The sequence below is a fragment of the Phocoena phocoena genome, chromosome 1 (assembly GCF_963924675.1).
Source record: "Phocoena phocoena chromosome 1, mPhoPho1.1, whole genome shotgun sequence".
Taxonomy (NCBI): domain Eukaryota; kingdom Metazoa; phylum Chordata; class Mammalia; order Artiodactyla; family Phocoenidae; genus Phocoena; species Phocoena phocoena.
In genome coordinates this window covers 34,407,687-34,435,651 of record NC_089219.1, presented here as the reverse complement: position 1 = coordinate 34,435,651, position 27,965 = coordinate 34,407,687, and the positions used below count along the sequence as shown (strand labels likewise).

General features: G+C 36.3%; 1 protein-coding gene across 1 annotated transcript in view; it reads left to right on the top strand.

Annotated features, from left to right (window-relative positions):
* Nucleotides 1–703: 703 nt before the first annotated feature.
* FOXJ3 (forkhead box J3) overlaps nucleotides 704–27,965 on the top strand; it is an 85,650-nt gene continuing 58,388 nt past the window's right edge. The window contains exons 1-2 of the mRNA XM_065883547.1: nucleotides 704–1,027; nucleotides 10,437–10,511. Coding sequence (XP_065739619.1) covers nucleotides 704–1,027; nucleotides 10,437–10,511 — 399 coding nt within the window. The remainder of the gene's footprint in view (nucleotides 1,028–10,436; nucleotides 10,512–27,965) is intronic.

Here is a 27,965-nt window from a genome sequence, read left to right as displayed (position 1 = left end):
TTCTTAAGCTTGTTCTTTGACTTTTTTTTAAACTTCCTGGCACTGCCTATTCTCCTTTTCTCTAGTTCATCAGTGTCCTTGAGTTTGCATTTCTTTTTTCAGTCAACTCCCCCAGCTAGCTTGTCTCCTTGCTATTCTTGTCTACCCTGCTTTACTCTTCCTATCTCCCACCTGCTCAACTTTACCTTCTTTCCTCCATGTAAATTCCTCAGTTACTTCTCTGACCTCTTGCCTACACTTTAATTTTGGTATTCTTTTGTATGATTTCCCTAAAATTTGTGTAAAAGAAATGCCAGATATACAATCTTAAGTTTTAAAAGGGCCTGCAGTGTTGGTGAGTAAAGAAAGAGCTGGACTGCAGACAGATTTATTCATACTATGATCCTGTCTCCCTGTTTAAAGTGACAGATAGTCTTTTTAAGAAAACTGGCCTCAGAATCACTTTGTGTGTATGTATTGTTTTATCTCTTAGACAGTTTAAAACCAAATTTGTTGTGTTTGGAGAGGAAGAAATTAAGAAAAAAGATTGGAAATGTTGATCCCTTAAATATTTGGTTTGGTCATTAATATACTCAATCTTTTTCCTCCAGATTTAACTCAGGCTTTCCCTCACTTTGGAACTCCTAGATTTGTGAATATTGGATATTTTGAGAAGCAGGGGTTCTTTCCTTGATATTGACTAAGGAGTCTATTTACCTTCAGGATGACATCTGAACTGGAGAGCAGCCTAACATCTATGGACTGGTTACCACAGCTCACCATGAGAGCAGCCATCCAAAAATCTGATGCTACACAAAATGCACATGGAACAGGAACTTCCAAGAAGAATACACTTCTTGACCCAAATACAACCCTGGACCAGGAAGAAGTCCAACAGCACAAAGATGGGAAGCCTCCATACAGTTATGCCAGCCTCATTACATTTGCAATTAATAGCTCACCCAAAAAGAAAATGACTCTAAGTGAGATTTATCAGTGGATTTGTGATAACTTCCCATATTATAGAGAGGCTGGCAGTGGATGGAAGGTAAGGATTTTATTTAAATTTTTATTTTTATGCTGTAAACAATAACAATACTGGCTTTTATTGAAGACAAAGCTTTGTGGAGGCTTATATAGTTAAAGATGAAATTCTGATTACTAGTCATTTTTAGGATTAAAAAAGGAAATTAAATGTTTTAAATTAGATGAATAACTTTATTTTGGGTAGAATATTCATATGTTAGAGCTTTCTTATATTAGAGGACTGACATAGCATAAAGTATTGGAGCAGAGATAATGTAGCATTCACTAGAAAACAATACCCACAGTTCAGTTAAGTTGATAGTGTGTCTGAGATTTAAAAAAAAATAACATAGTATTGCAACCAGTACTGTTTTTATCATCAAAGATTTAAAAAAAACTCTATTTTGAAAGAATTCTAGATTTATAGCAGAGTTTTGTAAGTAGTACAAAGGGTTCCCATATATCCTTCAACCAATTCCTCTTTGTTAACACCTTATATAACCATAGTACCATTATCAAAACTAAGAAATTAATACTTTTGACTAAGCAGTACTGTTAGCTACTAAGTAAATTACAGATTTCGTTCAGATTTCACCAGTTTTTCCCACTAATTTTTTTTTATGTTCCAGGATTCAATTCAGGATCTAATCTAGGATCCCACATTACATTTAGCTGTCATTTGTTATGTCTCCTTAGTCTTCTCCAATCTGTAACAGTCCCTCAATCTTTTCTTGTCTTTTATGACCTTGGCACTTTTGAACAGTACTTGTCAGGTATTTTGTAGAATGTTCTCAGTTTAGATATGTCTGATATTTTCTTGGTTAGATTGAGGTAATGCATTTTGGGGAAGAATAATGCAGAGGTGATGTGCCCTTCTCTATCAGTCATATCAGGGGGAACTTGATGTCAGCATGTCTTATTACTGGTAATGTTCACCATGGTTCTTTGGTTAAGGTGGTGTCTGCGAGGTTTCTCCACTATAAAATTACTATTTATCACTTTGTAAATTATGAAATGTTTTGGGGGAGATACTTTAACAGCATGCAGTACCCTGTTTTTCTTAAATTTTTGTTCATTAATTTTAGTGTTCATTGGTAGATCATTACAGGAGTTTTTATTGTTTTCTAGTGGTGGTTTTCTCTTTTCCTTTATTCCTTCTATATTAATTGGGATTCTTCCCAATTAATATGGAAGCCTTGTCCCTTCTTCCCCTTTTATTTATTTATTCAATCGTATATTTGTAATAGTATGCACTCATGGATATTTATTTTATTTTTTGTGCTGTCGTTATTTGTTGCTCAGATTTTTGCTGCTTTTGGAATTGGGAGCTCTTACAGGTTGGCTCCTGTGCCCTTTGATACGGTAGAGTTCTTTTGTTTATTTACCACTTCTTAACTTTCTGGCACCACAAGATGTTCCAGGCTCATCTCGTACCTTTCCTGCCTCAGCTCTAGAATCAGCTACTTCTTAAAGAAGCCTTAGCTCCTCATGTAAGCTTTTTGAGGAACCTTCAGATTAGTTACCTACCTAATCTATGTTATATGACAAATAATTCAGTTTTCTTTTGTATCTGCACATTTTACATTCATATTCTTATGTAGGAGTTATCCAGTTGTGTGCGGTGTGGGGTGTGTGTATTTGTGTGTGTGCATGTGGAAGAAGGGGACTTACAGAGCTTTAGGTCTGCCGTCAGCTGGTAGTTCCACTTGTTTCTCTTAAGCTTTCATGTCTCAACACCTTTGTCTTTTTTGTTTGAATATACTTATTAAAGGCATTTACTGAATTACTCTGCACCAGTGAAGTGTGCTGTATATCATGCCAGATAATCAAGTGCCTTATGGGCAGGGATTTTTTTTGTATCTTTTCCTCTATTCCATGCACTAGCACAGTACTTCCATTTAGTAAGCCTCAGTAACTGCAGCTTGCATGAAAGCCAGAATCCTGGTCCCAGCTTTCTTTCCTAGCTTTAATTTTTGCTAGTTCCCTCTCATGTACTGTTTCTTCTACATATTCTAGCCTATTAGTTGTCCTAGAAATAAATATTTTGATTTTTCTTGCTTTTGTTTTTCTCTTACTTGACCTTGGACTTTCTCTTGCCCTTTGTCCAGTTGGCATTATTCTGTTTATTCTTTAAGCTCATATGTAATCTCTCTTTTCCCTGTAGAATTAATCTTTTGTGTTTCCATATGTTTTATTAATAACTCTATTATAGAACTTACAGATTTTTGTTCAGGGATCTTGTTTCATCTGAGTCCACCTTGAGAGTGCCAGATTCAGTCTGCTGGATTTCTTGCTGCTGGCCACCCCAAGTTATGGTCTGAAACTGGTTTAGAAGTAGTAATACAGGTTCATCTGGAAGGTACATGGTTTGGATGTAATGAAGAAGGAAGGATGGAAAGCGAAAAATGGGAATAGGTTGAGAAGGATAATGTTGCTTTTTAGAACTAAAAGATACGCCAGGGAGATTATCTGGTCCAGTCTGTTGCTTTAGGCAGACCTTTAATATTCCCAGGGATTGCGGTTTCATAATTATTCTTTTAAAAAAGTTTCTTCCACCCAATTTTAGGAGCCTAGAACTTGCCATGATTACTTTAAATTTTATTTTTGTAAACATAGAAATAATTTGAACATCTCACATGGAGACAAATGGAAAGTGGTTTATCTTCTCCTTTGCTCAGGTCCTATCTCTGTTTTCATGTTTTAGTTCCCATTCACTGTCCTAATGTTTAGCATTACTTGTACAACTTGCTGCTTACTGTTTCTTCTTCAGGTATGGAAGAGATGGGTTAGGTGAAAATGGAAGGTCATATAGAACTTGTGAAATTAGCTTGTGTTGTTTGAAGAGGGGATGGAAGAAAGATCCTAAAGCAGTTGTCAACCACCTTTCCAGAAATGTAGAGCCAACTAAAGTCACCCAGAGGAGAAAATGTTGTCGTGGTTGCTTAAAAGGATTCAAATAGAATTTTAATATTTAGATGAACTCCCTTTCATTTTGTGCCAGGGCATTGAAGGGAGATTACATATTAAAAACAATTCTTTGAATAGTCCATAAGAGTTATAAAAACTCTTTGAATTTCCATAATTGAATGATTTTGTAATCTGAACTAGAGGAAAAGGAATTTTTTTTATGCTGTTCACCTTACTAAAGAAAATTAACCTATTAAGTTACTAGAATTTAGAGTAATAAAAAGAAAAATATAAGAGAGTGTGGTATGGGCATGTGGGGGTGTATTCTACTTTTCTATGTGAAGAAGAAAGAGAAATAAGAATATATTATGTGTTTGCTTATTGTTGTAAAAAGAAAGTTAGGAATAATAAACTAGAAATATAGTAAACATAGTTACCTATAGGGATGGACAGAACTGTGGTAGATGAGATGAGGAAGGGAATAAGATTGTGAGTGTACCTTTTTATATAGTTTTGAGTTTTGAAACATCTAAGTGTTTTACACATTCAAAAAAATATGTTAGGGAATCAAAAAGGATGAAAAAAGAAAACCTTAAAACTGAATGTAAGTAGAAATAAATAAGCCTTATATCAAATGTATAACATAATCACACAGAAAAATTCAAGAAGCTTTGAAAAGAGCATACCAAGGTTGAAAAGAATTACAAAAGAATCATGGACTTCATTTAATAGATTTGTCTTTGGTAGTGGTATTTGCTAGAGGCAGTCTCTACCTTGTGTGACCACAAGAAAAGAAGTTGGGAGTTGGGAGCAATTCTGAAACAATCTTATGTGCATGGTAGGATAGAACAAATGAGTATGTATATTAGTGTTTTGGGGAGTCAGGGCTCTCACAGTGGGAGAAGAGAAGTAAAGGTGGGAATGTGGTGGTTGATTTGAATGAGAGATGCCAGTTTAAACTCAAGTGAAAATAAAAATCAGTGAGAGTGCTTTTAAATTCAGATTCCTGGGTCACAACTCCAGAGATTTTGAATTAGTCATCTTAGAACCTAGGAATCTGCATTAAAATTCATCTCAAGTGATTCTGGTGTAAGTAGACTGTACTTTTGAGAAACTACTTTTGAAGCTGGGTTTTCAAGGCCAAGCAATATGCCATTATCAGTTATTTAACCCAGGCCATTTTCCTCCAGCTTACTCTCTGCCATCCTAGTTATCTCTACCTCTGCTCTCCCAACTTTTCTTAGGGTTGTTAGAGGTAGTGTCTCCCCAAGTTGTGAGGTCTGAAGTCATCTCTTTTCTTCATTGTGTGTTGTAAATACAGGTGTTGGCTCTCATATCTCTCCAGGTGTTTTTATTTTCTAAATATGCTTTTGGTATTTTTTCCAACAGATTTGTGATTCCCATATGAAAAGCATTATATTCTAGGTTCTGAGCTGGTAGACAAGATCCCTACCCTTATGGAGCCTACTTATATTTTGATATAGAATACAGTATGGAGGAGGAAGACCATTAAACAAATAACTGTGTGGTGAGAAATCCACACTTGGCCTAAGCTAATAATTTATGAAAGTCAGAAAGGACTTCCTTAAAGAACTAATGTTTAAACCAAGAATGAATTGAAAGTTAAGTAGACTCAGTTGGGTGAAAGGGATGGAGGAAGGCTGGCAGCAGTAACTTTTGCAGGGGGAGCAATAAATAGAAAGCCTAGAGGTGAGAGAGATCATTGGAGGGGGTTAGTATAGAGAGTATGACAGCAGGATAGGGTGAGATTATGAATAGTCTTGTGGAGGCTTTAAGGACTTTAGGTTTTATCCTAAGTGCAATGAGAAGTTACTGAAAGGTTTTAATTGAAACAGTAATGTCAGATTTGCCTTGTGAAGAGGTAACTGCCTGTTGGGTAGAGAATGGTGGAGGAGGGGTAAAGAGAGGAAGGTAGAGGGTGGACACCAGTTAGGAAGCTGTTGTACTAGTTTTGGTGAGACTGGTGTCCTGGACTGGGGTAGTAACAGAAGAGATGGATGAAGTAGGTAGATTGAAGGTAGACCTACAAGATTTGGTGACAGATTTGTTTTAGATGGTGAGAAGGAGGGAGGAGTTAAGGAGGTCTTACAGGTTTCTGATTGGAACAGTTATATGAATAACTGTCTTTAAATAGAGAAGGGAAAACTGGCAGAAGACCACACTGGGAATAAAGATTGAGTTTAGTTTTAAACATGTTGAGTTGGAGGTGTTTCTGGAGATGTCTAGTAGATTGTTGAAAATATGTGTTAACTCAGGAGAAAGGTCACAGATGGTTATTGAAGCCATGGCTGTAGATGAGATTGCCTAGGCAGCAAATGTGGAAGTGAAAAAAAGACAGTGTCAGAGTCTTGAAGATTTCCAGCTTTTAAGCTTTTTGTAGAGGAGGAGGATCTAAGTAGAGATGTGTTCTTCCACTGTGAAGCCATTTAGAAAACATGACCATTTTGATTTCTTCTTCTGACCACCTTGATTTTGGTTTTTTCCCATCTTGAACTTTTTAGATGGGTAACTTTTCTGATTAGTTCCTTCTTTTCCTTGTCTTCTTTTGGATTTGGAGTATTGTTTATGATTTCATTTTATCTTCACTATTATTTTATTAGTTATACCTCTTCCTAAATTTTGTTTTAGGATGTGATTACTCTAGGGTTTACCACCCACATCTTTAACTTATCCCACTCTACCTTCATTATACCATTTTATGTATAGTGTAAGAACTTTATAAACCTTATACAGTTGACCCTTGAACAACCCGGGGACTAAGGGGGCGCTGACCCCTGCACAGTTGAATGTATAACTTTACAATTGGCCCCCCATATCCATGGTTCCTCATCTGTGGATTCAGCCAACCTTGGATTGTATAGTACTGTAGTATGTATTTATTGGAAAAGTCCGCATATAAGTGGACCCATATAATTCAAACCCGTGTTGTTCGAGGGTCACCTGTACTTCTAATTCCCCTGAGCCAACCTTTGTGTTATTGTTATTGTACATTTTACTTTTACATGTTATAAATCTCATAAATAATTGTTATATTTGCTTTAGACAGTTATCTTTTAAAGGCATTACAGATAAGAAAAAGTGATTTTTAAAATTTGCTTTCATTTTCACAGTTTCTGGAACTCTTCATTTCTTTTTGTAGATCCAGGTTTCCATTTGGTATCATACTTCTGCCTGAAGAACTTCCTTCCAATATTGCCAGCCAACTGGCGGTACAAGAAATGACTTCTTTCAGCTTTTGTTTGTCTAGAAGTCTTTATTTTGCCTTCATTTTTGAGAGATATTTTTACTGCATATAGAATTGACTTTTTTTTTCTCTTAGTGTTTTAAAGATGTCACTTTGTTGTCTGCTAACTTGCATGGTTTTTGAGACATCACTGTAATTCTAATCTTTATTTCTCTGTACATAATCTTTCTTTTTTTCTCTTGCTGCCCTTCAAGATGTTCTCTTCATTTTGATTTTCAGCTTTTGGGCTATAATGAATATAGTTGTGTGGATTTTTAATTCCTTCTGCTTGGTGTTCTCTGAAATTCTTGCATCTGTGATTTGATGTCCTGCATTACTTTTGGATGATTCTTGTCTGTTACATCTTCAAATTTTTCTCTACCCTATTCTTTTCCATTTCTCCTTCTGGGACTCTAATTACATGTATTGTTCCACAGTTCTTGGATGATCTTTTTTTTTTTGTATCTGTGTATATGTGCATGCCCACGTGCAAGTGTGTTATTTTGGATAATTTCTATTGATCTAGCCTCAAGATAACCTGAGCCTTTCCCTAATTGGGTCCAGTCTACTGATGAATCATCTAGGGAATCCTTTATCTTTTATCATGTTTTTTATTTCTATCATTGACATTTGACTCTTTCTTAATAGCTTACACATCTCTGTTGAAATTCCCCATCTCTTTATGCAAGTTGTGCACTTTTTTCTACTTGGTGCCTGAACATATTAGTCATAGCTTTTAAAAAGTTCTTGTCTGATAGCGTCATCTCTCAGTTGGGTTTTGTTGATTACTTTATCTCTTGACAATGGAATGGGCTTTTTTCTTGCTTTTCTATGTGTCTTGCAATTTTTGATTGAGTTCCAGCTACATGTGTAGAAGAATGGTAGAGATAGAAGTAAATACTATTTGTACCTGTACATGGACAAGCATCTTTTTTCACAGGCCATTTGTGTGGGGAGTCGAATTACACTCATCAGTAGTTGAGCTGGATTTGTTGTTGGTATCTTTGCCTTTAGTATACCACAGACTTTACATTCCTCCTGCAGTAGACTCCTGTTACCTTGTGCTTGGAGTGGGAGGCTTGGGTGCTGTAGGGTTTTCTCAGTTTTCCTGTTTTCTCTTTAGGTTTAGTTGTCTCTGCCCACCTTGCTACAGATAGGGGTCTCTGTCCATGCTCCTGCCCGTCCTCTCTCTGAAGGTTGTCATTACTTGTTATTCACTGCTGGGCTTGTGGTAGGGGCTGGTGTTTTTTTTTTTGGCGGGGCGGGTGGGGGCGGTGTCTTGATCCAGCCTTAGTCTTATTCAGGCCGTTGGACTTGGGGGTGGGGCTTTTTCAGTGTTTTTTTTTCCCTCAGCCAGGTTAGTTATCCTTGCTTATGCAGTTACCTTTGCGTGGGAGTTTCCTGTCCCTTTCCCAGCTACAGTCACCCTCCACCTCAGCATGGTGTATTGGTGTAGGATACTGGCCCCTGGGTAGTTTCCGACACTTGTCTCATAGGTAAAAGGATTTTGCTTCCTCCATCAGCAGGTCTTTGCCTGTATCCTGGGAAAGTGTTTCCTATCCCTCCCTAGAGGCAGAAGGGCTTTGTTTCCATTCTTTCCTCAGAAGTAATCTTTGCCAGAGCCCTATGGGTGAGAAGTTTTGTTACCCCTACCTCAAACTTAAGTTTCTTGCTTTGTAAGATCTGTGGAAGGTGGTGTGGCTTTTTTCCCCCTCGTGGCCATCAGTTACCTCCTTCCTGCTTATGCCACCAAGGAGACTTTCTCTGTTTTCCTTTCCTGCCCCCAATCTTTCTTGTGAGCATACGGTGAAGGTCCAAGAGCTTCTTCTGAGCTTGAGAGTAAGTGGAAATTTCCTTTGTGTCTGGGATCCTGGCTACTTTAAACTGATACCATGCTTGGCCTTTCAAATTTTAGCTAATTTCTTGGGTGCTTGGATGGTGGCCATCTCTTTCTCCCATATTCTGCCGAAAAGTGAGACAGTTTGTCCCCTTTCTCCTTGAGTGGGCTTATCCCTCTTAGGAATTTTATTTGTTGGGCTGCTTTGCAACCTCAGCTCTCTGATGTGGCTTAAAAATAGACTTTTTTTTGGCTTACCCATTGGTTTCTCATTGTTTGGGAGGGATCATCAGTCTTTGTAGCTGTTTACATTCCAGGTAGAGGTAGAACTCGCATTCATAAGTTTTAATTGATGTTTGGTAATAAGATAGGCTTGAATTTACATTCTCTGGTCATCTTTTAAAAACTTCTTTAATCCCAGTATTGCCTCATGAGAGGCAAGTTTTAATGTAGGCATTGTTAGAGTTCTGAATTTTATATTAAAAATAAAATGACATTATGCCAAAAAATAACCCCCTGCCCAACATCCAATTCTAAGTAGTGGCTAAATGCAATTGGAGCCCCTCCACCAGATACCTGGCCATTTTAGAACAAACAAAATTATGAAATGGATTTTAGAGCATTTAACTAAGAAGAAACGGCCTTTGGGTATTTTCGGTAAGGGTTGTGGCATAGTCCTGTTTATTCATGAAAAATTTCCTGTTTCACAGATTCTCCAGGTCTCTAAGTGCGTTTTCCTTCCATCCAAGTTGTTTATTCTTTCTTGCTACACTGAGGAACCTACGTGTTCTTGCTGGCTTCTCTAGTCAGTGTCTTCCCATGTGGTTTTCTTTCTTAAATATTGTAGTGAGAACCTAATTGATTTTTATGTACTCTTGTAATGGAGCAGTGACATTTTTTTGTTTATAACTTTTTAAACTCATTAAAAAGTGGTAACACATGTGCCTTGTAAATCATTTGAACATTGCAGAAAAGTGAATGGAGGAAAATAATCATCACTTATAATTCCATGTAGAATAACTCTTAGCATTTTGCATTATGGCTTGTTTCCAAGAATAAATAAATTAGCTAATAAATATATATATCACAATTAAAATCATAATATGCATACAATTTTATATTTGGTATTTAACGTTAATCACAGACATCTTCCTGCATCATTGAAAGGTCTTACTAAACATTTAAAATGGGACATATAGTCCATTATTTGGAGTTTTGCAGAATGCACTAGAAACTGTCTTTTCCAATAACTACTCCCCTTTGTAGCATTCATAATTTGAAAATCAGAAAGGTTTAAATTTGAAGCTCATTTAAAAAACTTATTCCATTTGTAATTGTATTCCAGTGCATAGAGATATTTAGGTTTCTGATTCTGTTTCTAAAGGGGGTTTTGGTTTTTGGATTCCAATGACCTTATGGCTTTTCTTTCTTTTTTAATTTCAGAATTCCATACGACATAATCTGTCGCTGAACAAGTGTTTCCTTAAAGTGCCTCGATCCAAGGATGACCCCGGAAAGGTAGGATTCATTTTCTTAAGATAAAATAATTGGATTCTTCGTTGTATCTGTTGGCATGTTTGAATCTGAGTTATATTTGTTATATAAAGAAAGAGAATTGGAATGAAAGCATTTAGGAACTCGTCTAGTTCATTGATAAGGAACCTTTGTGAAAGAGCAAGTCCTCCTTTACCCACCCTGCCCTATTCCACCTCACCTTACCTTACCCTTTTAGTTGATATGCTTCAAGGACCAGCCAGACAGGGAGAGATTTCTTTTTAAGCAGTGAGAAGCTAGCTAGCTAGTATAGAGCTGGTCCTCTGTTATAGTTTGCTGTTTCTAATCTAGTTTTTGTTTGGTTATTTTCTTAAGTGTTATGCATTAAATTAAATTTGGCTTTTGAATTGCTTGTTGGAACCACAATTTATTATTACATAGAAGAAGTGAATCTGTATGTAATTGACAAGTGGAAGTAACTCTTACCCTGAAGTAAAATTTTCTGTTATATCCTTGTTTTCTTAGTTGCTGTTTTTCCTCTTCATTCCATTTATCTTTTGCCATTGTTACATTTTTAGTATTTTATCTGCAGAAACGTCCCTTTTTTTTGGTTTCAAAGCCATGTGAAATACGTTGTGGCCTGAACTTGGTACTAGTTTCTTGGTTTCTAAAGCTCAGAGTACTTGCTTGGACCATATTTGGTTGTCATGATAAATTGTTAGTTAGATTAGGACTTTGAGATAGTTTATCTGTTGTCAAGCACACATTCTTTTTTGGATGGTTAGACTTCTTCTTCTTCAGGCATCTTCTTCAGGCTACTGTCCCTGGAAGAATTTTTCTAAAATGTAAGCCTGGTCATGTTATCACCCTGCTTAAAAGCACTCCCCAGTGTCCTGGAGATGTTTCTTTGTTATAAAATATCCTTTACTATCTTTTCCTTAATCTGCCTTTCTAGCAATGATTTTACCTCATTCAAGACTCACTGTGAGGAACTATCGATACTTGAGGTTTCCCAGACATGCCTTTCCTATGGTTTTCTCTTATTGCACAAACTCCCTCTACTTGTCTGCGTACTTCTTGTTTTTTAAGATTGAGCTGCAACATTACCCTCTGAAGTTTTTTTGTTTTCACATACTTCAGCTGAGTTTGTTGTTCCATCTTTTGAGTTCCCGTTACTTTGTCAGCATTGTAGTAGTTCCTAACTGGTTTCTCTATCCTGGGGCTTAGTATCTCCAGTTTATAGTAGCCAGCCATCTTTCAGAAAGGTTAACCTAATCATATGGTCTCTTTGTTTAAAATCTTCATTGGTTATCTATTGCCTTTAGGTTAAAGTCTGAACTTAAGAGGGTAGGGACAGTATGTGTATTGTTCACTTTTTAGCCCCTGTTTCTTGCACAGTGGCTGGTGGCACTGAGGAGACACTCTTGTTGAATGAATGAATGAATGTAAAGTTCACCCTTGAACAACGCGTGGGTTAGAGGCACTGACCCTCTGCACAGTCGAAAATCCCAAGTATAATTTATAGTCAGCCCTTGGTATACACGGTTTCTGCGAATCCACAGTTCTACATCTCCAGATGCAACCAACTGCAATTGTAGTATTTAATGTTGAAAAAAATCCATGTATGAGTAGACCCGTGCAGTTCAAACCTGTGTTGTTCAAGGTCAGCTGTATTGTATCCTCTGCTAAACTGTTAACTTCTTGAGGTTGGGCATGGAGAGTTATTCATCTCAGTTGTAAAGCAGGCACTCTTACATGATGAATGTTTTATAGCACCTTCTATGATCTGCCCCATCAAGTTGGTTCTCAATAAAATTGAATAGATTATTGTAATAGTCTTATTTGACCCAGTTTATTATTTGTCTGTATTCATAACTCTCTAAGATTGTGAATAGGAATTGGTGAAATTTTTCTTTCCTTTAAAGCAGGCTTATTATAAAAAAAGAGGAATTATAACTTTTTATATTTGCTTCATTACAATTTCTGATGGGTAGTGAGTGTATGTGAATCTGACTAAAAATCTTCTTAATCGAGTTTAGAGATTAGCTGTTTTATTAGAGTTCTGTGAAGATACTAATTGGAATCTGTAAACATTTGATTCAGATTTGATTTTTAAATGAGGTTAAAATCATTAAAAAAGAAAAAAAAACACCCATGAATACTGAACCATATTATGTACTAAATTTTAACCAATTGGATATCTATTTTAAAAATCTTGTGCTGTTAGGTTTTTTTTTGTGCAGAACTTAAAAGCTTTTTCTACCTTTAATTAAATAATATCATGGGGTAAGGCAGGTGAATAAGTAATACCGTGTTATTCTTTGCAACTATTCATTTTGAATCAGGGTTGTCTTACTCCTATGCAACCAAAACAGTACAGAAATAAATTGAATCCTGGGAGGTTAATAAAAGCTTTCAACTTTTACCATTAGTCTTTAATTTTAAAGTTTCATTTTTATCAAAACACATCATTGTTCTCATTGACTTCGGTGATTGTAGTAAATATACATTTGAATGATAAGTATCATACATTTATCACTGATGTGATAAATATACATTTGCTAATACATTTCTACTAACAGTCATCTTTATTTTCAGTCTCAAGGTGAGATTTAAATACCCATTGTTGTTATTAATTTTGGTCAGAAGTAAATGTTGTAAATCTGATCTTATAAAATACATTTATATGAATAAAATCATTTTAGTTTTTGATATCAAAATAAGATTTTTGTTTAAAAAAGTTCTATTGCTTAAAAAAAGTTTTGGAAACCTCAGATCTGGCCCATTTTATAGACGAGGAACTAAGTAAGGCCAGTAAATGAGGAATGACTTGCCCAAGTTCAGTGTGGAATTAGAACCCAAGTGTATTGGCCAGACTTACTTGCAAGTCACAGAAACCTATTACAGACTCACTTAAGGGAGAAAATATCTGCAGGAAGGGCTGGAACTGGAGAGGATTCTTCAGTTGTATCACCAGAGATGTCTCTTTACATCCCTTAGTCCTGCTAGCTTCTCTGATGGCTTCATTTTCAGCCCAATTCGTGACAGAGATGGCCATCAGGAGCTTCTGGCATATATTCTACTAGTTTAGTAACCCTTAGCAGTGAGTGAGTGAGTGGTGCCCTCCCCACCAAATCCCCTGGAGTACCACAAACATCTTAGAATGAGTGCCCAACAAGCAGAATACACTTGGTTTCTTGGTTCCTAGACTGGTGTTTTTTCCACTATACCAGTTTTCCTTGAAAGGGAAGCCAAAATGTTAGTTAAGTTTTGGTACTTATGAATTGTTTTTTCTTTTTGTATTACAGTGTTTCCTGGCATTTGAGGAGCTTTTCCAAAACCACCCTCACCACAGTGGGAGAAAACCATTGAGCCAAGGTGGGGTGGGAGTAGTTTTTGTCTTGGGTGGTGGGTGTACTTTAACCCCTTAGGATTTTGCTACCTGCTGCCATGATCCAGATGGGTCCAAGAGGTAGAGTTAGAAGTAGCTCATACAGCTTCTTCTTCCCTATACTTTTATGGTATAACTCTGTTCAGTGTGTTACCAAGAGAAGTGTAGAAGCCAACTTCAACTTGAAAAGTATTGTTTAATTACAGGTGCTTTTATATGATTATTTATTCCTGACTCAATCCTTTATTTTCTAGAAGCTTTTGTCATAAAAGCCCTTAATATTTGATACTCTCCCATGTACATTGATGGTCTGAAATCCATTTTTCTCAGTTCCCTGAAACTAAATACAAACAGTTACATTATTGCTTTCTTTAAAAAGAAACCCAAAATGAAATTACATTTTGCATCCATAGCTCTGCTGCTTTTTTGGGGATAGATTTCTGTTTTCTTTTCCCTTGATTATAGCCCTGTTTCTGTATCCTGCAGTCTGTTTTTTTGTTTGTTTTGTTTGTTTTGTTTTTTAATTCCTGTCTCTTATCTCTCCTCTTATCATTAGCTTTGTTTTTTTGTCTGGTTTTTTGATCTAATTTTTTTGGTAAAAGCCTTCTTATTCTGGAATTCACAAATGCCTCTTAATTATCTTCAAGGTAAGTATTTTGCTCACATTATGGAAAGACAAATCCTATCAGCTAAATTCAGTTTTCTAAAAAACTAGAGTTCTCTTTTTTTGCTTTCCAGCTTAATCTTTTCTCAACCTTGTTCCCTCTTCTCTGGCTCAGGAAAATGATACTTTGACTTTAAAGGAAATAAAAGATTATAAGAAGTAGTTTTAACAATTGCATAATTAAGTAGCAGCAGTTGGGCTCTAAGAGAAATGAGATGATAGCTAAGAAGTTTAAGACCCCGTGAAGGCCCCCTGCCTGGCCTGGGAGAGATAACTACAGTGAATTCATAGTAAGAAGAGGTTTTTGTTTTTTGGATGCTTTTTCTTCCCTGGGGTGGGGAGGTTGTAAGTGCTCAATGGCTGTGGAGATTGGGGGTCTCCTGGTTTGTGAGGAGACAGCAGCTCACTGCTAGAGAATTAACTTTTGGAAGTTCTGAGATTGTGATTATTTTCTACTCCTGCCCTCTGTCATAATGTAAGAGACCATAACATAGTTGACTGATTGCTTTTGTTCAAAGGGTATTCTTTTTTGGCCATGTTAGTATCGTGTTGTATTTATTTGTCAATTGTCTGTTATTTGTTAGTATCCTGTTTTGGTCATTTCATTTGTAAAGGGTTGTAGAAAGACTGGAGAGGTTTGAGAGAACGTAAGATACAGCATTAAGTGATAAACAGTGTTGCAGGAATCATAGGTATGTACCTTGAAGAAGGAAGATAGTATTAAGTTTAATAATAGACTTAAAGTAGATGTATGATTTTCGTAAGGAAGAAGTTGACGCCTTATCTGTGTCTTTGAATAAAACCAAGCAAGAAGTAGAACTTAAAGATAGGCAAGAGTTCAGTTGGACAGAAATAAGTACATTATATTATTGGAGTGAAAAAACACTCATAGGGTTCCCAAGGGAGGCTTTAGAGTTTGCCACTTCTAAAGCACTTCAAGGAGAGAAGAAATTATTACCCTTCGTAGTTTTAACTCGTGATAGGTAAGAACCCCCTTTTGAAGGCTGAGAAGAGGACATGATCAAGAGCAACCCATCAGAACAAAGTTGAGATGGAATCAGGAATTAAGGGAATTAATGTAAGTACTAACATGAGGTCAAGAGTGAAGAAATGGGTTGATGCCAAGAGTGCATGTTAAGGCAGAAGTGGATTATGAATGTAAGGCGGTCAGTTAGACAAACCAGGGTTAGAAAACCCAGACTAAGCATTGAGAGAGGCATTCAGAGAGGATTTGAAAAATTGGGTTAGATAAGAGATGAGGGTCTGATTCAGAGAGACAACACTGCAGAAACAGAAAGTAGTGCTGGCACAGACCCTGACAATACACTGTTAGTCAAAGCAGTTTAGTTAGAGCTGCCTTTTACTTGAACATGCAGTAAGTAGTCTCTGTTCTTAAGGGTGGGAAATAACAGTTTGTTGCTGTTGGCCTTTTTTCTTTTCCAGATCTAAACTGCTTTTTAAAAAATAATTTTTTTGCCCTCAGATTAATTTTTAAAAAAATGATACATGGTAAAATGTACTCTTTGGCGTGTAATTCTAGTAGTTTGACCAGTGCATACAGTGTAAGCATCCCCATGGTCAAGATACAGAACAGTATTGCCCCTGGGTAGTCAGTGCCCCCCTGCTCCCACTCCAAGTCCTGGCAACCACTGATCTATTTTTTGTTCTTACAGTTTTGCCTTTTCCAGAAATTCGTATAAGTGGGTCTCATACAGTAGGTGGCCTTTTGAGTCTGACGACTTTCGCTTAGCATAACGCATTTAAGATCCATCTGTGCTGTTAGTATCAGCAGTTCCATTTTATTTCATATAGGTCATCTTACGGATTTACCAGTTTAGTCACCATTTGAAGAGCATGTGGGTTGTTGCCAGTCATAAGTTCATTTGAGCATCAAGTTTTTTTCTTTTAGGCTTAGATTCAATAGTTAATTTGATAAATACTGAGATACAAGACAGTGTTGAATTAACCTAAACTAGTAACATACAAGTTATACTATCTATCATATGTGAGTTATAGTAAATATTATATGAGTTATAGTAAATATAGGTGACTGTCTGTCTCTTGGAAATCAGTTGTGATGTAGTAAAACCTTATTTATCTTCAACTTAAATAATTTCTAAAAAGATTAGGTTAAGGCACTGATGATTTAAAAACAAGATGTGGCCAACTATTAATTGCTTAACAGAATATACTGTTTTTAAGTATCCTTAACATTTAGAGAAACCATTTACTATACTACAGTCAGTATACTAATTACATACTGTTCATTTTTTTAACATCTTTATTGGAGTGTAATTGCTTTACAGTGTTGTGTTAGTTTCTGCTGTATAACAGAGTGAATCAGCTATACGTATACATATATCCCCATATCCCCGCCCTCTTGCGTCTCCCTCCCACCCTCCCTATCCACCCCTCACAAAGCACTGAGCTGATCTCCCTGTGCTATGTGGCTACTTCCCACTAGCTCTCTGTTTTACATTTGGTAGTGTATATATGTCAGTGCCACTCTCTCACTTCATCTCAGCTTACCCTTCGCCCTCCCCATGTCCTCAAGTCCATTCTCTACGTCTGAGTCTTTATTCCTGTCCTGCCCCTAGGTTCTTCAGAACCTTTTTTTTTTTTTTTAGATTCCATATATATGTGTTAACATATGGTATTTGTTTTTCTCTTTCTGACTTACTTCACTCTTACATAGTATTTTTAATCCATTGATTAAGAGTGAGTTCCGTAATAATCTTTTCTGGGCAACACTTAGATTAATTTGATAATCAATGTAAAAGTAATAAAAGACTGTATTTGTTCAACAAGAATGTTCCAGAGACCTGAGCTGGCATTGGAATAGTTTTTGTCCATACATTCATTCAGCCAGTTAGCCACCCAAACTACCTGCCTTTGAGTGCCTACTGTGTATTGACTGTTGGTAGCCTATTTTTGTGGTCTGAGTAGAGTGATTATTTAACCTGTTGCCCAAACTAGAAACTTCTGAGAATAAAAAGACATTTTTCTCAATTATGTATAGGCAATAGGTATAAACCAAGACTAAAACCGGGAAGGATGTTCACTCTGTCTATATGGTGCATGCAAATGCTGTACCTTGGAGTTGTGGGCAGCTACCCAGGAGCAGCACCCTAAGATGATGGAGGGTAAAAAAACAAAACAAAACAAAACAACAACCTTTAAAATTGGATTGCCATATCTAAACTGGGAGAGAAAAAACATTGAGACACATGGTCTGAAGCCAAAGAAGTCAGGGGCAAAAGGGATCCAGTACTATGTCTGAGGCTCTTGATATGGTGTGCGCTGAGAGCACAGAATAGTCTGTGATGATTCACTTTACCAATGAGCATATATACATGATAATATAGTTAGTTAAAACATAAAATTCACAGATTTAGCCATTTGGAATGGCTAGCTATTTATGACAGGGACTGCTTTCCCCAGGAATATGAAATTAATATTAACTTCTTGGGTTTATTTATATTTAATCAGATAATGGCATTTTTATTAGGCTGTTTCTAATCTAAGAGCTGTTAAAGAAAGGTCATATCAGTGTGTAGTAGAGCAGGGGGCTTTGTACTGACATAAAATTTCAGTCAGAAATTATTGGAATAATTAAAATGTACTTTATTTGAAGTGATATTTTATAATGATGAAAATAAAGGCATTTAAGTCCATTGTTCATCTTTGACACATCTTGAAGTTGGCAGGTGATTCGGTTTTGGAAGATGTGTTCAGAGCTGGACAATTCTAGTTTGTGATCTTTCTTTGGGATTTTACAGACTAAGACATTGCCTTCTCCAGGAGGACGTTAACTTGCTGTACCAGAATTGTTGATGTAAGTTAATAATAATGCCTACATTTGTATATAGCTTTACAGACTAGGGGCCTATTTTTTTTTTTTTTTTTTTTTGCCGTACACGGGTCTCTCACTGTTGTGGCCTCTCCCGTTGTGGAGCACAGGCTCCGCACGCACAGGCTCAGCGGCCATGGCTCACGGGCCCAGCCGCTCTGTGGCATGTGGGATCCTCCCGGACCGGGGCACGAACCCACGTCCCCTGCATCGGCAGGCGGACTCTCAACCACTGCGCCACCAGGGAAGCCCAAGGGGGGGGGCTATTTTACATGCATTATCTCAATCTTTAAAACAAAGTTGTATTCAGGCCTCAGTTTTGGATAGTGATCTCTAAGTCCATAGTAGATTTTTCCATAACAGATTAGTTCATGTAAATCTCATATGATGGAACGTCACATAAATGGAATCATTTGGTATATACTCTATGTCTATCTTCTTTCATTCAGCATAATGTCTGTGATGCTATTGCATATGTCAGTTATTTCTTATTATTGCTAAGTAGTATTCCATTGTATGAATATACCGCACTTTTTTGTCCATTTATCTCTTGGTGGACATTTGGGTTGTTTTCAGTTTAGGGCTATTATGAACAAGCTACTAAGAAATTCTTATACAAGTTTTCTATGGACATATGCTTTTGTTTCTCTTGAATAATGGAAGGATTGTTATGTTAAAGGGTAGATGGAACATTAACTTGATAAGAAACTGCTATATCTTTCTCCAAAGTGGTTGTGTATTTTACATTCCCAGTAGCAAGACATGTGAGTTCCAGTTGCTCCATATCCTGACTGACAGTTGATATCACCTGTCTTTTTTTAAATTACTTTTTATTGGAGTATAGTTGATTTCCAATGTTGTGTTAGTTTCTGCTGTCCAGCAAAGTGAATCAGTTATACATATACATATATCCACTTTTTTAAAGATTCTTTTCCCATATAGGTTATTACAGAGTACTGAGTAGAGTTCCCTCTATCTTTTTAATTTTAGTCATTTTAGAGGATGTGATGTAGTGTCTCATAATGGTTTTATTTTGAACTTTCCTGATGGCCATTGATTTTGAGCATCTTTTTTATGTGCTTAGCTGTCATTTGTATATCTTCACTTCTTAAAGTTCTTTTAAAGTCTTTTGCAATTCTTTTTCTTTTAAAATTTGGTTGTCATTATTACTGAGTTGTAAGAGTTTTATGTATATTTTAGATATGTCTTTTATTGGATTTATATTGTGTAAACATTTTTTCAAAATGTGATTTGCCTTTTTGTTTTCATAATAATGTCTTAAAAAGAGAAGTTTTAGATTTGATGAAGTCTAATTTATTAATTTTTCATTTAATGATTAACGACTTGTGTGTCCTGTCCAGGAAATCAACCAAGGTCATAAATATTTTCTCCTCTGTTTTCTTCTGTAGGTTTTATAGTTTTAGTTTTTACATTTAGGTCTGTGATCCATTTCAAATTAATATTTATGTATGGAGTGTTTAATCTTCCTGTTGAATTGTTCTTTTATCTTTATGAAATGTTCTTCTTAATTTTTTCAAATACTCTTTGTCTTAAAACTTTATTTGTCTGATATTAATATAGCTACTAAAGCTTTCTTGTGCAACTTCATGGTATATTTTTTTCTAGTATTTGGCTTTTTTTTTTTTTTTTTTTTTTTTGGTGGTACGTGGGCCTCTCACTGTTGTGGCCTCTCCCATTGCGGGGCACAGGCTCCGGACACGCAGGCTCAGCGGCTCCGCGGCATGTGGGATCCTCCTGGACTGGGGCACGAACCCGTGTCTCCTGCATCAGCAGGCGGACTCTCAACCACTGTGCCACTGGGGAAGCCCCTCTAGTATTTTGCTTTTAATCTATAAATGTCTTTGTATTTAAAGTGTGTGTCTTATAAACAGCATGTAGCCATTGACTCTTCCTTCTTAAATTCAGTATAACAGTCTCTGCCTTCTAATTGGAGTGCTTAGTCTGTATTTAATATGATTATTGGTTTGGTTGTTCTTTTTTTTCTTTTGTTTCTGTGTTGCTTCATTTTTGCAACCTTTGTGGTTAATCAAATATAGTATTCTATTTTATTTTCTCTAATGGCTTATTAGCTATATGCTCCTTTTCTTTATTTTTCAGTAGTCATTCTAGAGCTTAACAGAATGTATTATTAACTTATCAAAGTCTATTTTGATGTAATATTATACCATTTTTCACTTTACACCTCACACTTCATACCACTTACTACTTGCCTCTTCCCATCCGTTTCACAAGCGTAATAACTCTACAACAGTATAATTCCATTTATCTACCCATCCTTTTCTTTGTGCTGTTGTCATATCTTGTACTTCTCCTTGCATCATAAATACCACCTTAGGATTTGTTTTATTTGCCTTAAAAGGTTAGTTGTGTTTTAAGGAAGTTATTTTGACTAAAATATTTTCCTAATTTTTTATCTTTTCTGATGTTCTTTTCTATAAATCCAAATTTCAATCTGATATCTTTCCTCTTTAGCCTAACAACATCCTTTGGCATTTCTTGTAGTGCAGGACTGTAGGCAACACATTTTGTAGGCTTTTGTTTACTTGCAAAGGTCTTTATTTCATCCTCATATTTTTTTGGGGTGTGGAATATTGAGTTTTTCCCCCATCTTTCAGACCTTTGAAGATGTTCCATCATCCTTGGTCTCCACTATTTCTGGAGAAAAGTCAGCTGTCATTTATAATATACTTTTATTTTCTTGTATGTAATATGCCCTTCCCCAGCCCTACCTCCTCTGGTAGTGTTGAAGATTTTTTTCTTTATCTTTAGATATAAGCAGTCTGTGATGTGCCTCAGTGTGGTTTTCTTTATTCTGCTTGGAATTTGCTAACCTAGGATCAATAAGAAGGGGTTTTCATCCAAATTTGAGATATTTTTGGTCATTATTTCTTTTAAAAAAAAATATGGCCCCATTTTCTCTCCTTTGCTTTTAGTGTCCAATTAAAATATGATAGACTATTTGGCATTGTTTCATAGGTCATTCTGGCTTTATTAATTTTCCTTTGTTCTTTTCCTTTCTGTTCCTTATATTGGGTACTTTTCACTGATCTAGCTTCAAGATCTCTGGCTCTCTGACTCTGTTCTGTCACATCTGGTGAATTATTGGACTTTTTGTTTCTAGAATTTCCATTTGATCCTTTTTTGTGTATGTTAAGAGAAAATTGATGAAATGAGTTTAACCATTTGCTTTGATGCTGGAACATTAGGGCTTCTGTGTTGTCTCCAGCCAGTTTGTGGACATGAGACATGCCTAGGAGCTTCTGCTTCACTGTGGATTTTTATAAGAAGAAGGTATGTAGTAGTGTCCTGATCTATATAGGGTTTAGCACCTAATCCATTCTTTTATCTGATTCCTTACATCATCCCTGATGTTTTGAGATTCTGGGTTTTTATATGAAAACAAAGTAATTAGAAGAAATGAGATTTTAAAAAATAATTATTTTAATGATAAATAGCATGGATTATTGTGTCACCTCCAATTGTCTCCTTCCTCTAATCTCTGTTACCTTTGCTCCATCTATAACATTGCTGCCTTAAGCTGTGGTACACTAATAAACACACAGACCTACCTCTAATGCCACATTTTCAACCCTAGCCCTCAGCTTCATCTCCCTGAACTTTATATTGATGCTATACTGCACCATTGTTTTTGGATTTATGATGCAGTTAAATATCTTCATGTTGTTGCCCATACTCTTCATTGTATCTAGGTAGTCTTTCTTTCTATTTTACTCATTGTTTAATGCCCAGCTCAAGTGTCAGCATTACTCTGAAAGGAGGTAACCTTCCTTTTTCTCTTTGTTTCACCTTTTTCCTTCCTCCTTCCCTTCCTCCATTCCTGCTTTCCTTCCTCCTTCCTTCCCTGTTTTCACCTTTCTTCCTTTTATTACCATAGTTCTTTGAATATACCACTGTTACAGCTCCTAAATGGTGTAGCTATCTGTATTTTGATCTGTTCCACCCAGTTGTGAGTTTTTTGTTGACAAGGATTGGGTCTTTTTCATTTTCATAGGCCCGTAGCACCTAGCATAATATTTGATACGTAGCAGATGTTTAATACATGTTTATCACAAGAATAAACATGTCTTTTCCTAGTTAACTAAGAAGTAGCTGTTCTGTTCTTCTTAAGGAAACTTTTCTAATTGTATATTAATTCTCTTGCTGTTTTAAATTAAAGGCTGGTCTTTAGATGTTCTAGAAATTGTCACTTTGCTTCTTTTCACTCAGACCTTTTCTTTTGATCAGCAAGCCAGGGGTCAAGATAATTTATTTCACTTCTTAATATTAACTCACATATACTTTGAATTTGAGAGACATTGGAGTTCCTATTCTTCGGGTAGGTGAACTGCTTGACTTACTCTGACATACTAATGACTATTTAGAACTTTTATCAAGACTAACGTGGTCCAAAGGAAAGCCAGGAAACAGCTTGAAATCAAGAAACTTGAATTCTTTATGGACATTACCACCTACTTTGCTTTGTGACAAGTGACTTGACTCTGTTGGGTATACCACTATATTAGATTAGAGCTCCTTGATTTCCAGTTTTTTTCTTAATTAAAAAGTATTTTTTATTGAGATATAATTCACATACCTTAAAATTTACCCTTTAAAAGTGTGTGATTCAGTGGTTTTCAGTATATTTGCAAAGTTGTGCAACCACCACTATCTAATTCCAGGACATTTTCATTTTTAATTAATTAATTAGTTAATTTCTTTATTGGCTGCGTTGGGTCTTCTTTGCTGCGCACGGGCTTTCCCTAGTTGAGGTGAGAGGGGGCTGCTCTTCGTTGTGTCGTGCAGGCTTCTCATTGCCGTGGCTTCTCTTGCTGTGGAGCACTGGCTCTAGGTGTGCGGGCTTCAGTAGTTGCAGCACACGGACTCAGAAGTTGTGGCACACGGGCTCAGTAGTTGCGGCGTGTGGGCCCTTAGAGCACGTGGGCTTCAGTAGTTGTGACGCGTGGGCTCAGTAGTTGTGGCTCGTGGGCTCTAGAGTGAATGCTCAATAGTTGTGGCGCATGGGCTTAGTTGCTCTGCGGCATGTGGGATCTTCCCAGACCAGGGCTCGAACCCATGTCCCCTGCATTGGCAGGCAGATTCTTTTTTTTTTTTTTTTTTTTTCATCTTCTCAAGGAGGGTTTTTAATCAACATATTTTTATTCTCATAATCTTACCAGGTATACCTATCTTACAGGCTATAATGGGGATATAAAAATTTTCAGAAACGCTTTAAGTGAACAAAATGCTTTGCACTTCAGCTTAGTTTTTCAGAACAGAGAGGGCTTGGAAAAGTCAATAAAGAAAGGGTAATTGGAAGCATCTTAATCACCATAAATGCTGAGCTGGCTCTTCTGTGAAGCTGTTTCCTGAGTGGTATCCAAGGTGGTAATTCTTCTTGGATCATTCCCTCAAAAGAATGTCTTCTTTGAATTCTCAGTATTTGACCTTAACAGCACTAAGCCTTTTTGTTAAAGACTTTTTACCTTGGTAGACAAAGTTGAAAGCATACAAGACTGTGGAGACAGCAATTTTTCAACTTAATAACAGGGTGTCTTCAGCAAACGTACATACAGATGTTGTAGTTTAAATGAGTGTTTCAGCATTGTCAAATAAGTGGCCCTTCACTAAACACAAGTGAACAAACAACTTTTCAGCCAAAATAAATTTGGGTATCAGGTATTTATAAAATCTGATTAGTTACTTCTCTTGTTTTTTTCCTATTTGCAGTGGACAGGTTTAAAATGTGAATAGAACACTTTTTCTTTTTCTTTTTTTTTTTTTTTAAACATCTTTATTGGGGTATAATTGCTTTACAATGGTGTGTTAGTTTCTGCTTTATAACAAAGTGAATCAGCTATACATATACATATGTTCCCATATGTCTTCCCTCTTGCATCTCCCTCCCTCCCACTCTCCCCATCCCACCCTTCCAGGCTGTCACAAAGCACCCTGTGCCTTGCGGCTGCTTCCCCCCAGCTATCTACCTTACTACGTTTGTTAGTGTGTATATGTCCATGACTCTCTCTCGCCCTGTCAAAACTCACCCTTGCCCCTCCCCATATCTTCAAGTCTGTTCTCCAGTAGGTCTGCGTCTTTATTCCTGTCTTACCCCTAGGTTCTTCATGACATTTTTTTCCCTTAAATTCCATATATACGTGTTAGCATACGGTATTTGTCTTTTTCTTTCTGGCAGGCAGATTCTTAACCACTGCACCACCAGGGAAGTGCGACATTTTCATTTTATCAGTCCAAAAAGAAACCCACTTCTCATTACCCTCCCTCATCCTCCAAACTTCTGGCAACCAGTAATTTACTTTCCATCTCTATAGATTCGCTTATTTTGGACATTTTATATAAATGGAATCATACAATATGTGACCTACTGTGTCTGGCTTCTTTCATTTAATGTAAGGCTTTCAGGGTCATCTATGTTGTAGCATATAGCGGCATTTTATTCCTTTTTTATGACTGAATGATATTTCATTGTATGGGTATATCACAGTTGTTTATCTGTTCATCAGTTGATGGACATTTGGGTTGTTTTCACTTTTGGCTGTTATGAAAAGTACTGTGATCATTTGTGTATAAGGTTTTGTAGGGGCGTAATGTTTTCATTTCTCTTGGACATGTTTTCATTTCTCTAGGAGTGGAATTGTTGGGTCATATGTTTAATCTTTTGTACTGCCTCGACTGTTTTCTAAAGAGGCTATACCAGTTTACTCTAACAATTATGAGGCTTCCAGTTTTTTCATGTCCTTGCCAACACCTTTTATTGTGTGCCTTTTCTATTATAGCCATCCTAGGATGTGAAGTGGTATCTCATTGTATAATGGGCTTGATTTGCATTGCCCTGATGGCAGATGATGATGATCATCTTTTTATGTGCATGTTAGCATGCTCTTTGATAGAAATTGTAGGAGATGAGAAAGAATACTAGAAGATTAATACAAAATAATATGTGATCAAATAATGGAGGAGGGAATATTTCATATATATTTTATTTAACCCATAGTATATCATCAGGGTCTGTTGGACCCAATTTCGTTTTTGAGTATGTATTTTGAGTGGTTCTAATTTGTTAAGATTTTTACTTTATGACTTTTATTCTTTATAAGAAGTCTTCCAAAGCACAACTAGAAAATTTATCATCATCTTAAGAATTATTTCATCATTACCCATCAGTTTTTCTCCATCATGCCCAACCACTAAAATAACAAGAATATAGCAGAATGATTGAATGACCTAGAGGGACAATGAAGTAATGAAATTATCACTATTATCCTTCAGTTTTCTTATTGTGTTGCCCAAAGTATAGCATCCTTCAAGAAGGTGTAATAAAAGTCTGTAGATGCCATTTAAGTCTAGTCTTTTTTTGTTTTTTTCCCCTTTAGTTTTCATTGAACATAGTTGAGAGTTTAGGTATTTTTTTTCTGCTCATAATGACAAAGAGATGAAAATTGACAGAGGAAAATTGTTTACTGTTATCAGTAGAATCAGAAGATAAATACAGACAGCAACACTCTAATTATGATGGTGAAATTGAGTGGATGATATTATAGATTAGTTTTCCCAAACCCAAGAAATACTGAGTTAGTGATATATTTCTAAGAACAAAAAGATACCTGCTATTCTCACCCATTTAGTCATTCAACAAGAAGGTGTTCATCATGCAGTACTTTGTGACTAGAATCTGAATCATCCCATTTTTCCCTAGGAAGTCATGTTACAGTATTTTTCATCTTTTATGATGTTTGTGCACCAAAATTCACTTGATGTGGTTCATAAGTGGACAGATCCTGAAGTCTGATGTGTAAACAGAAGTGCTTACAAGGAAATAACTGATACAGAAATGAAAACATTAATTGGATTCATCATTCTATTTGGGATTTATAAACCAAATATGAAAATGTTTTTTGCAGTTATGGAGCAGAGATGGCCATCCTTCAGCAAAATTCTGAGCCATCAAAAATTACAAATGTATTGCATTTTGAAAAGTAGAAGAAGAACAAGAAGTAATAATATGCTAGAATCTATTAAATATATATTGCTAATCTGGAATCAGCATTGCCTTTTGATAGCAAAATATAAGGAAAAAAACCCCACAAGTAATAAACTAGAACATTTTAGAGATTGGAAATCTGGAATCAGTATTTACAAGATAGATGTTTTAGTTTCGTACACGACAGTTTAAGCACTTACATTCAAAAGATACTGACCATTTGATATACATACCTTCAAAACCAGAAAAATTGACTGTTTTAAATATGTATTATATATATAAAATATAGAAAGTTTGGGTTTGCTATGTTTATTTTTTGGGGGGGTTTGCTATGTTTAAATTCCTACTAAAATATCTCATACAAGGTTTTTTCCACAATCCTTTTATTATTTATTCTGTAAATTATTTGCAAAGTGACTTAACTATAAACAAGAAGTGTCTGTTGGACACAGGTAGTAAATAAATGCTGATGACTAGTTTTCCTGATGTACACTTAGGGCTGATTGTCATGATTACTCTATGAAAGAGATATGAGGAAAGTGGATCAAAGGTTTTGTAACTTGTCCGAGGTTATCGAACCGGATCTGGGATTTGAATCCAGGTCTATGGGTTAATAGATGTTCTCTTCAGGATATCACATGACCTTTTAAGTATTGTATAGGCATACATCATTTTATTGTGCTTTGCAGATATTGCATTTTTAATAAATTGAAGGTTTGTGGCAACCCTGTGTTAAGCAAGTCTTTTGGGCACCATTTTTCCAACAGCATTTGCTCACTTCACGTCTCTGGGTCACATTTCGATAATTCTTGCAATATTTCAAGCTTTTTCATTATTGTTATAATTGTGATGGTGATTTGTGATCAGCGATCTTTGATGTTACTCTTGTTTTGGGGTACCATGAACCATGCCCACATAAGACTGCAAATTTAATTGATAAATGTTGTTTGTATTCTGACTGTTACACTTACTGGACTTGCCTGCATTTCTCTCTCCCTCTCCTTGGGCCTCGCTATTCCCTGAGACACACCAATATTGAAGTTAGGCCAGCTGATAACCCTACAGTGGCCCCCAAGTATTCAAGTGAAAGGAAGAGTTGCACATCTCACTTTACATCAGAAGCTGAAAATGATTAAGCTTAGTGAAGAAGGCATGTCGAAAACTGAGATAGACCAAAAGCTAGGCCTCTTGTGCTGAACATTTAGCCAAGTTGTGAATGCAAAGGAAAAGTTCTTGAAGGAAGTTAAAAGTCCTACTCCACTGAACATACAAATGATAAGAAAGCGAAATTACTGATATGGAGAAAGCTTTAGTGGTATGGATAGAAGATCAAACCAGCTACAACATTCCCCTAAGCCAAAGCATAATCCAGAGCAAGGCCCTAACTCTCTACAGTTATATGAAGGCTGAATGTCGTGAGGAAGCTGCAGAAGAAAAGTTTGAAGCTAGCAGAGATTGGTTCGTGAGGTTTAAGGAACAAAGCTGTCTCTGTAACATCAAAGTGCAAGGTGAAGCAGCAAGTGCTGATGCAGAAGCTGCAGCAAGTTATGTAG